This window comes from Varanus komodoensis, unplaced genomic scaffold, assembly GCF_004798865.1.
Source record: "Varanus komodoensis strain SLA01 unplaced genomic scaffold, ASM479886v1 scaffold880, whole genome shotgun sequence".
Taxonomy (NCBI): domain Eukaryota; kingdom Metazoa; phylum Chordata; class Lepidosauria; order Squamata; family Varanidae; genus Varanus; species Varanus komodoensis.
The window spans coordinates 3,313-14,609 of record NW_025336577.1 but is presented as its reverse complement, the minus strand read 5'-3'; the positions used below and the strand labels follow the sequence as shown (position 1 = coordinate 14,609).

Below are 11,297 nucleotides of genomic sequence, written 5' to 3'. Positions count from 1 at the left end.
GGGTAGAGTCTGGGGCCCAGCTATGTGTCTGAGGGGAAAACAGTCTTCAGCATGTCTGTTTGCAACAAGCCCTGCAGCCACAACACGAACATGCCGTGTTACTTGAGCACACTGTTCCCGAGCACCAAAAATGCCTAGTCAGCCATCCTGCCGGAGCTGGGAATCCCATCACCGCCAGTTGGGGGTGAACTGATTGCAAACCTGCACTGGACTCTCTCTTCCTTTCTCGTGATATTTTAATCCCACCCCCAGCCAGAAAGTCTAATGGAGCAGCTTGCAAACAGTCTGACAAGACGGTCCCTGGGCTGACCGTTTAAAAAGACAGAACATGCAGCTGGCCCCTATGGCCACATTGCGCTAAACAGGGAAACACGCGCTTAGCATTGCTCACGTCTGGGGCATGTTTGACTCAGTGGCATTGCAGGCTCCTTGCAACTCCGTCCTGTGATGTCGTGTGGTATAAATGTGCCGTCACTGGTTATTATTCCTGCACCAAATTCGTGTCCCAGCTCTCGTGAGGAACCTAAGGTGCCTTACATAGTTCTCCACCCCATTTCTATCCCCACAACAACACTGGCCCCATGTCCCCCAGGGAGTTCATGGCTGCGCTGGGGCTGGAATCTCCCAGGCTCTTGGTCCAGCACCGTCTCCATCGCACAACACGGTCTTCCTTTTGTGTATGCGGAGGCATTCCAAAGTGGGGTGCGTGTAAACCCATTGCATAAAGGGGCACAATCCAGAATTGCATTACATCCTTCTGCATTACCTCCCGAGGCTTTCCATGAAGGATGGGATATAAAAGCTTTTAATAAAGAAGTGAATACTGTGGAACGGCTTGTGTGTGCGGGTTTGTGAGTGTGAACTTAAAATTATCTCCTCGGAAGAGTGCAAGAGGCTTGCCGTATCAGATCAAGGAGCAGCAACTATCCCAGTATCCCGTTTCCAACATTAGCCAGTTGATCCTGGTGGCCCAACGCTGAGCTCAAGACATGACCCGGGAAGCCCTGGTTCAGCGTTCGGCTCTGCTCTGAATTTATGCTGGGACGGGGACTTCTGTCCTCCGAGGCCGCCCATCTGCAAGCTGAAGGAAAGGATGCTGACCTGCTTCCGCTCGCTGAGAAGGGCCGGAGGCAGAGGGGCCTGGCCAGCATCCCCAGCCAGGGCTGGAGAGACCCCTGGCCGGAAAGGCACTGGGGGCGAGAGAGCCAGCCGCGTGACTCGCTCGCTCGCCGCAAGGGTTAGGGTGAGTCACCTGTGCGCGCCTGCAGATGATGCCAATTCCGCAAAAACTGCCCACGTCCCTAGTCCTCTGTGATCCCCAAGAAGAGCGCAACGCCCTCCGCCGAAAAAAACCTCGCGGCGCGGAGAAAAGCCGAGCAGGTAAGTCGGCGCGGCCGCAGCACCTTGAGTGGGTGCGCATGGGGCGGGGCCAGTGGAAGGGGCGGGGCTCCGAGCCCCAAGGTGCGCGGGGGTGGGCGGCTCGCCTGGGCTCCCCACGCTGCCCCGGGCGCTTCTCGGGGGCCGGATCCTGCCTTGGAAGGGGGTGCGAGGCGCGCTCCCCGCTGCAGCCCCCGGGCCCTCGCCAGGCGCAGCCGCCGCTCTGCGGGGCGGGACGAAGGACCCCCCCCCCCAACCTCGCCTGGCAGCCCTTGGTCTAGCCGGGGCTGGTTTGGCTGGCGGAGCCCCCTCCCCAGCCAGCTGGGACCCGGGGGGCGAGGGGGCAGTCGCCCCCCAGCAGGCAATTCACGCGCCCAGCAGCTGCAGGGGGAGAGGGAACCTGCTGGCGGCAGCTGCCCCCGCCCGCCCAACCCTGGCTGCCCCCCGGGCCGCGATCCTCCCCCGTCTGGCGCTGCGATCTGAGGAAAAAGCCGCTGCACGGTGAGCGATGGGGTGCGCCCCCCACCCCCCGGGCGTGCGAAGGCAGCGGGGCAGAAACTGCGTGTTCCGCGCACGGGGGAAACGGGGAAGGAAAGGGGGCACGTTCTGCACCATCCGCTGGCCGGGGGGAGGGGGAGCGGTTTGTGCCATTTATCACCCCCCACGAGCCTGCAGAGCCTTGCTTCCCAACCCAGGGCCCTGGTCTGTCTAAAAGTTGGGGGGGGGGGCGCGAAAAAGTAAAGGGTGCAGTTCTTTTAGGCTCCATCTAAAAGTCGCGGGGGGGCAAAAATAAAGGGTGCACAAACAGATATTTTAGAGGCCACATCGCAAACAGGTTTTGATAGTTTGTTTGTAGAAAAAATGCAGAGGTGGTGCAGAGAAATGGGGGGGCACCCCCCCCCAGCTACCAGTCTGCTTCAACCCACACTTCCTTGCATCCTTTTCCAGTTAAGCAGGGACCCATCCCTACACCTGCAGCCCCCTCCACCGCCCTGGGACAGCCACCAGGGATGTCAGCTTGGAAGTGGGGGTGGAGATGCAGGGAGGGCAGGTGAGGGGGGCAGGTGAGGGTGTCCTGCATCATTTCTTGTCCCCATTTCCTACGAAGGGAGGCGCAGCGTGAAATGTAGCGACTGGATTCGTGCACTCGGGCATCTTCGGGGTAGCCAGAAATTTCAGCTTGCAGGCTCCCGGCAGGTTTACCTCAACATAAAATCAGTGCTTCTTCAAACTCTGCAGGCCATACTGGATAAATAGCTGTTGGCTGGTCACCTAGGGTGAGCAAGAATCCCTCCCAGGTGGCCATGCTGGGAAGCTCTTGTAAACTGGAGGAGAACCCGTTCTTCCTTCCCCCCCTAGGCTGCAGGTGAGCTGCACAGGGCTAGCACAGGAGCAGGTGGGCAGGTAGGCTGGTAAAAACTGCCCTACGAAGAGACGCTTTCCAGGTGAGCTGGAACTATGGCCAGGCCACAAGCAGGGGAAGCTTGGCCAATGTTAGTGCTTATTGAGGAGAGGCTGCGGTCTGATGGCAGGAAAGAGCTCTTGATTCGATCCACAGCAGCTCCCCTTAAGAGGACTGGAGAGTTGGCGACTGAACAGGCCTCTGCTGGCGTCCCACTTGCTTTCTTCTTCCGAGCTCGTAACTTTTCTGAACTGATTTGCAAGGCTGTGACCATTATACGTTCACCGACCGGCTGGGTCAAAACCGGATTCTGCTCCACCGTGCGAATCCATCTTTTGTGGAGACATGAGAGTCAAAGATAATTGCAGACTGGCGGCTCTGGTTGCATCAGTTTTGCTCCTATCTGAGGGCTGGGAGCAAGAGATCCAGGTTAATTAACATGTAGGATAATTAACAAGTGTTTGAACTCACAGTTTTGCACAAGGTGCAGATGCTTCCTGAAGAACTCTTGCCTAACGCTTAGCTCATTTATGAGTTACAGGTGGCTCATGAAAGCAGTTTTCAAGAATTGCAAGCATCTGGGAATAACTGGGTAGGAGAGGAGTAAGACTTTTATGCGGGGGGTGGGGGTCCACTTTGAACCGAGATTGACTGAATCAGAAAACGTGCATAATTTCTCTTTCAGTATTGAGTCTGAAAGCAAAGCAATCTTTTCTATGTGGGGGGGGGGATGGGGGAGAAACAGATTCCTTACAGGCCTTAAAAGATCCACATCTCTGTACTTCAAACTTTAACAGCACCATCTCTGGGTTTTCTTTGGGTTTCCCCAACACCTGTTCCACTTTCACCGAGGCTTTTTCTTTCAGTGAACCCTATGATCTCTGGGATCCCAGACAGCATCAGCTGAACCACTTTGAGGTTTCAGCCAAAGAGGTTTCAAGAGTATGACTCATCTTCTGATTCATAAGCCCTCCTTCTTATACCTTCTCTCAGAATAGCTCTGCATTCCTAGCAAACATGGCTCGGGCTCAGGCTGGCTCTGGGAAGGTAACTCTTTTCCAGCAAAAAACACCGGGAGGCCTCACCTACCGCATCCCGGCGCTGCTCTACCTGCCCTCTGAGTCCACATTCCTGGCGTTTGCAGAGGAGCGCTCGACACCTAGAGATGAAGATGCTAAGTTCCTGGTGATGAGACGGGGGCAGAAGGAAGGCATGTCTGTCCAGGTGAGTCGGGAAGGTGTGTGTTGGGGGAAAGCAGCAGTGCAGTTCTTGATTTTCTGTGATTTTATCCTTCTGCCACTGGAAAATTCAAGCTGGAGTCCTACAGCGAAAATATTGCTATGCCAGAAGGCTGGGCAGGCAAGGAATTAGATAATAATCCAGGTAAAATAAAACTTGTTTCGGGATAGGTGTCTAGTTGTCTCCAGCTCATGGTGATGCTGCGAATGACCCTCCGCCCCCAAATAGCTTTGATAGCTTTATGGTTTTAGAGTCATTGGTATGAATTGTCTGTTGTCTTGTGTGTTTCATATTATGTCTTGTTGTAATGGATTTAATGATGTGAGCCACCCAGGGGGCCTATGGCCAGCATACAAATAGAAATAAATGCATACACGAAGTCCCACCTTTGACGGCTCAGCTCAGCTCTTGTGAACTCCAGGCTGCGGCCTCACTTAGGCATTCCCTCTGTCTCAGGTTTGGCTATCCTTCCTCTAGATTTATTCTGAAAGGGCAGAACTCATTGGAGGAGACGACAGTGATGGGGAAAGTCAAAAGAGAAGGAGGAAGGATAGCATAAAAATAAACAAATTAGCATGCATCTGGAGATCTTGGAAGACAGGCTGGGCGGCTGCCTGACAGGAGATTTTAGGTCTGAAGGGCGACTCGCTGTGCCGTGTCTTGCTCTCGTACCGTGTTCTCTCGCTCTGGCTCCAGCACTTTCTGCCCGATCGCAGACTCCTTGGCAAGTGGCCAGGATTCCGCAGGGATCGCTTCCCTCTCGTTGACTCTGTGGCCATGAAATAATCGTTCGAGCTGCAACAACCCAGGTTCAGATGCAAGAGATCAGGAAAAGTTTAGAAACAGAAGCAAAGCGAGTCAGAAGGGACCTCCTGGGCCATCTAGTCTGACCCTCAGCTCCAGCCAGCTCCGCTCATGCAATCCCCATCATGCGGTTGTCCTGTCTTTCCTTGAAGACCCTCGCTGATGGGGCCTCCACCACCTCCCGTGGAAGCCCATGCCACATCCGTGGGGTCCTCACCGTTAGGAAGCGCTTCCCGACATCCAACCTGAAGCCTGGTTGCTTGAGCTCTGCCCCATTGGGACGCATCCTGCCCTTCACTGCAGGGAAGAACAGCTCATGGCTCCGTCTCCACATGACATCCTCTGACATAGCTATAAGTTGCGAAAAGATCCCCTTGGAACCTCATCTCCTCCAGCCTAAAAAGACCCCGTTCCCTCAATTTCTCCTCGTATGTCACCTCTCCCAGTCTGGCTCCTGTCCTTGTGACCCTGCCCTGAACTGGTTCTACCTAGCTATGTCTCTCCTCTAATTTTCCTCCCTGCCAGAGCAACACGGCAGTGGGACCAGCTGCCTGGAGAGGTGGGGGGCTCTCCCGCACGAGAGACGCTAAAAAAGAAACTGGGCCGCCCCGAGTGGGATGGTGTGGCTTGGTGTCCTGCGACAGCAGGGTTTGGACCCGATGGCCTTCTGGCCCCTTCCAACTCTGCTGTTCTGTGTTTCTATGAGAGCACCTGCCATTCTGAGTCAGTGGGCCAGGCACCAGCTCACCAGATCCGGCTGCTGCTATCTCGGTCCTACATCCAGGTGCAAAGCGGGGCAGGCAGACCGGCAGAACAGGTCGGAGCCGAATGCGGAGGTGATGGTTGCTCTGCTCTCCGAGGCTGGGCGCTTTGCACAACGACTTCGGATGCGATTTCACCACCACCAGAGAGCATCCGCTGCCTGGGTGTAGCCGTTCCCCTGCCTGGCCTTGCGCCAAGCTGACTGCGATGCCCCCAAGAACAGCCTCGGGCACCGGGTCTGCCTCTTCCTGCGAGGGGGGACGGACCCTGAGGCACAAAGGGGAGCTGGTGTAGCTTCTGGGCTCGGCTCCTGGGACAGCCTGTCTGCCTTGCGGAGACTTGGACACTGGCCAGTGCAAGGGGCTTTTGAAATGCCTCCCTGCCGAGGAAGCGCAGGGCTGTGCGGGGCCCTTTCGTTCTGCAAAAAGCCCTTTGCGAAGGGGAATATGTGGAGGCAGGAGTGGCGACGGAGTGGGCAGGGAGAGGCCTTACGATTAGAGGCTGGGGCTGCGCAGTGAAACACAGGGCAGATGAGGAAGAGGCCAACAGACCTAGCACATCAGTCGCTTCTGAGACCGATTGATTGCCGCAAGGTGAGATCACGGCCCCAGCTTGGAAGCCTTTCAAGGGCGGATTGTCATACTCGGGGAGGGGGACCGTGTGGGGCCCAGTGGCCGAATGGGGAGGATTCTGGGGGGCTTTGCAGAGCATCTGTCTGGCCACAGTTGGCCCTGCTGTGGGGTTGCCCTTAGCCTGATCCAGCAGAGTCCTGTAAAAGAATCCCTGTCCTAATGCATAAGAGCCACCCCAGTGTGGCGTTACAGCACTGGCCTGGGGACCCAGGAGATCCGGGTTCAAGCCCCCATGCAGCCATGAAGGTCACGGGGTGGCAGAGGGTGTGTCACTCCCTCTCAGCCCAGCCTACCTCGCAGGGTGGTTGTTGTCAGGATGAGGTGGGGGGGTTTATGCAAGCTGCCTGGGGTTTCTTGCAGGAAAAAGCATGGGATAGAATACAGTACACTGAGAGGGCAGGGCAGTGGAGGCGCTTGGGGGCCGCGAGGAGCGTCGCTCACTAACCCCACCCTCCTCTTGCCCTAGTGGGGCCCCCCGGAGCCTCTGATGACAGCCGTCCTGCCCAACCGCCGCACCATGAACCCCTGCCCGGTGTTCGAGAGGAACAGCGGCACCGTCTTCCTCTTCTTCATCTGCGTGGAGAGCCGCGTCACGGAAAGTCAGCAGATCCGGGCGGGGAGGAACGCCGCCCGGCTGTGCTACGTCTCCAGCCAGGATGGCGGCCGCACCTGGAGCCCCGCCACGGACCTGACCGAGCAGGTGATCGGGGGCGACCTGAAGAACTGGGCCACCTTCGCGGTGGGGCCGGGCCACGGGGTGCAGCTCCGCTCCGGGCGCCTGGTGGTGCCGGCCTACGCCTACTACATCCACAGGCGCTTGTTCGGCTACCCAGTGTCCTTCTGGATCAAGCCCCATTGCTTCACTTTCTACAGCGACGACGGCGGACGGAGCTGGCATCGTGGCTGGATCCTCCGGAGCGTGCGGGCGCTGGAGTGCCAGGTGGCTGAGCTGCAGGGCCAGGATAATAGCCCGGTGGTATACTGCAATGCCCGCAGTACCCACGGGTCCCGGGTTGAAGCCTTCAGTTCGGACGGCGGGGACCGGTTTGAAGAACACTTCCTGTCCAAGAAGCTGTTTGAACCTCCCAGCGGATGCCAGGGAAGCGTGGTGACCTTTCCGGCCCAGTCGGAGCCGGGCCGTCCTCTCTCCCCCACTGAGAGCTCCAAGGCATGGCTTATCTTCTCCCACCCCACCAGCAGACACAAGCGGGTCGACCTGGGCATCTACCTGAACACCTCCCCACTGGAGGAGGACTCCTGGAAGGCACCTTGGCTTCTGTACAAGGGGCCCAGTGCCTACTCAGACCTGGCTGTCTGCAAGGAGAGGCCGCTGCTCTTTGGTTGCCTGTTTGAATGCGGTGTGCAAAATTCGTATGAAGAAATTGCCTTCCAGCTCGTCACGGATGTTGAGCTGGAGAGGAACACGCGGGAAGGCGCATCCTGAGCCTTGGGACAGCTTCACGCGAACATGCAAAGGGGAAAGGACCAAATGAAAGAAAAAGAAGATCTGGCCCCTGCAGGGGGGTAAATCCCACCACCCCCTTTCCCCAAGCGGAGATCTCGGGCACCTCGCTTTCCCTTGGCAACCTGTCCTTCAACAGCTGTCGAGAGAACCCGAAGGGAAGGGAAGGGGACGGAGGGTCTGCCTGCTGCAGAGTCGGGGCAGGAATCTGCAGATATTGGCCCAGCCAAGGTGGGTGGTTGCCACGTTAATGGTAAGGCGCCCCTCTGCAGTTGCTCAAGTGCGGCAAGGCTGTTTTAAGGAAACGTATTGTGCACAGGGGCTCTGGAGAGTCCCCTGGACTGCAAGGAGCGCAGACCAGTCGATCTTAAAGGAAATCAACCCGGACCGCTCTTTCGAGGGCCAGATACTGAGGATGAAGCTCAAATACTTTGGCCACCCAATGAGAAGGAACAACACCCTGGAGAAGAGCCTGATGCTGGGAAGGATTGGGGGCAAAGGAAGGAGGGGACGGCAGAGGGTGAGGTGGCTGGATGGGGTCACTGGGGCGGTGGGTGTGGGCTTGGGGGGACTCTGAGGGATGGCGGAGGACAGGGGGGCCTGGAGGAAGGCTGTCCATGGGGGTGTGATGGGCCGGGCATGACTTTGCGACTAAACCAAACCAAAAAATAGCACACACTGTGGACGCACAAAGTAAAAAAAAAATTGCTTCCCAACCACAGGCAGCCACTCCAGGGCGCCACCTCCGCTCTTGGAAGGGGCTGCAAGCCAGCTAGCACCATCTGTGACTTTGGCAGGGGGCACCTGCCCCGGACAGCCCCCCCCCCCCCCCAGTACTGCTTGGGCATTTTTGGAGCCCTCCCCAGGCGGACACCTCTGCACACTTCGCAAGGGCATTACCCCTCTTGCCGAGTGAGTTACTGGCGGGCTCCCAGTGCGCAGGATGGCGCCAGCTGCCTGCATTCAGATGACGCGTCAACCCACTGAAGGTACAACCACCCCAGGTGCGAACCCTCCCTGCTTTCGAGAAGGGGCACTCAAGAGCAGCATGGGGTAGTGGTGAGAGTACTAGACTGAGGCAATCAAGGTGCTTCCCCCATTCAGGAAAGACCCTGGGTAAGTTTCCTGCAGTCACTGGCTCCCAGCCTAGCCTACCTCACAGGGCTGTTATGAAGATAAAATGAAGAGGAGGAACTTTCTGTCACATGCCTTGGATTTCTTGCAAAAGGAAAGAAAGGCAGGCTAGAAATGTAATGAATAAATATTCTAGAAGGCAGCTATAAATGATAAAAGCCCCACATTCCGATTAAAAACGTAAGAAGGACGATCAAAAAACGAATGCGCCATGAAAGAAAAAAAGAAAAGAAAAAATAGAAAGAGTACCCAAGCCAGAAGAGCAGCTTGCATGTCAAAAACCGACCTGAATAAAAAGCATTTGCCCATTGACTGAAGGGCCGCAGAAGGGGAGCCTGCTGCTCTTGCCTAGACAGGGAGTTCCCAAGGCAGGGGCAGCCACCGAGAAGGCCCCGTCTCCTTGCCCTCGGACACGCACGCAATGGCGGTGGAAGGAAGAGAAGGGCTTCTGTGCAGCCCACGCGGCCAGGGCGGGCTTGCACGGGACGGCGCCTCTGCACATGCATCGCAGGGGCTTCTGTGTCGCTTCCCACAGTCTGTGCTTCGACGACCGACATTTCTGAAAGCTGAGGAAGGACTGGCCTGCGAGTGGCTCCTTCTTGCTCAGAGCTTAGGCGCTGCAGGCCAGCGGATCGGGACTCGGAGATCTGCTCCCTAGCTACTGCTTCTCCCAGCGCAGCTTTGGGTGACCATACAAAAAGGATCTATCTTTAAGCAGGAATATTTCACAGTGCAAGTGCAGAGTGCACACTTGCCTATTCTATTGGTTCAGCGCACCCCATGCCTTGCTTTCTATTGGATGGTGGAGGATATCTCAGCGTTGCATGTCATAGATGCCCCCACCAATCCCATACCGCGGATTGTATGACAAGAACAACCTGTCACTCCAGATGCTTTGACCTTCGACTCCCATCATCCCTAGCCACCATAGCCAACAATGAGGGATCATGGGAGCTGTAGGCCAGCAATCTACACACCCCAAATCCACGAAGCCGCACATGCAAAAGCCAAGTAAGAAGACTCCTCATCTCTGTCATATACAGCGGCAGTTCTAAGGATCGGCCTGCTCTTGCTTGGCTTTACTGCAGTTTCTAATTTCCTATAACTATTTATTGCAGTTTCTAATTTCCTATAAATATTTATTGCAGTGTGTAAGTTGACCTGGTCCTGAATGGTGCAACACTCCCTCTTAGGGATAAGGTCCGCAGCTTAGGAGTACTCCTCGACCCGGAGCTTTCATTGGAAGCTCAGGTGACAGCGGTGGCGAGGAGCGCCTTCCTTCAGCTTCGGCTGATCCATCAGCTGCGCCCCTACCTGGAGTACGACTGCCTGGCGACGGTGACACACGCGCTGGTGACTTCCCGCCTAGACTTCTGTAACGCGCTTTACGTGGGGCTTCCCTTGAAGATGGTCCGGATACTTCAGTTGGTTCAAAATAGAGCTGCCAGGTTGCTGACGGGGACGGGGTGTTATGCTCACATGACTCCAGTCCTCCGTCAGCTTCACTGGCTTCCCATTGCAGTCCGGGCCCAATTCAAGGTGTTGATTATGACCTATAAAGCCCTAAACGGCTTGGGTCCTGGCTACCTGAAGGAGCGCTTACGTCCATATACGCCCGCCTGCCCCTTGAGATCTGCGGGAGAGGCCCTTCTCCGGGAGCCCTCCGTGAAGGAAATTAGGAGGGTAAGTACCCGGAGGAGGGCTTTCTCTGCGGTGGCACCCAACCTATGGAATTCACTCCCCAAAGAGGTCCGCCTGGCACCGTCGTTACTGGTTTTTCTGCGCCAGGTAAAGACCTTTTTATTTAAACATCATTTAAATTGTTAAAACATATGATCTGGCCAGAGCAACTTCTTCTTCCTTCTCTTTCTCCTCCTATATTTTTTTTTTACTTATTTTATACTGATAATTTTAATTTTATATTATTATGTTTGTAACTCAATGTATTTTTTGTATTTTTGTATTTAATGGTAATTTATTATGTGCTGTTGTATTTCAATGTATTTTATCGTGTTGTAAGCCGCCCCGAGGTTTCGGCAAGGGGTGGCATAGAAATGTAATAATAATAATAATAATAATTATTATTATTATTATTATTATTATTATTATTTCCTATAACTGCATGGTTAGTTCTTAAAAGCCCCGAAGCAACGTGATCACAAGGGCCAAAATAGTGGCGGAAAAATCCTGCTTCTTTCTGCGATGTGCAAGAGTGGGGGGGGGGGGGCAGCCCCAGGAAGGGTTTCCCTTTGGGGCCTCGGCGGCGGGGGGGGGGGGGGGGGGGGGGTCCCGCCTGCGGATTGGCCGCCTGGCGGGGGCGGGGCTCCAGGGGCGGGGCCTCTCCGGGGACTGGCAAGGCAGACGGGGGCGATGCGGCACCCTTTCGCGATGCGAGGACTCCGCTGCGCGGTGAGTGGGGTGGGGGCTGCAGAGAACTGCCCCCCCCCGCTGATTAGCGTTGGAAGTGGACCAAGCAGGAGGGAAT

The 11,297-nt window shown here is 56.0% G+C and overlaps 2 protein-coding genes across 2 annotated transcripts in view; both read left to right on the top strand.

Moving 5' to 3' along the window:
* The first annotated feature begins 3,796 nt into the window (after positions 1-3,796).
* Positions 3,797-7,719, top strand: LOC123016842 (sialidase-3-like). The gene is made up of 2 exons (XM_044417501.1): positions 3,797-4,003; positions 6,683-7,719. Exons 1-2 carry the CDS (start codon positions 3,797-3,799, stop codon positions 7,658-7,660), a joined length of 1,185 nt encoding a protein of 394 aa, XP_044273436.1. The 3' UTR covers positions 7,661-7,719.
* Positions 7,720-11,164: 3,445 nt separating this feature from the next.
* LOC123016843 (sialidase-3-like) overlaps positions 11,165-11,297 on the top strand; it is a 2,975-nt gene continuing 2,842 nt past the window's right edge. Inside the window, exon 1 of the mRNA XM_044417502.1 lies at positions 11,165-11,221. Within this exon, the coding sequence (XP_044273437.1) occupies positions 11,183-11,221 (39 nt within the window). The 5' untranslated portion in view covers positions 11,165-11,182. The remainder of the gene's footprint in view (positions 11,222-11,297) is intronic.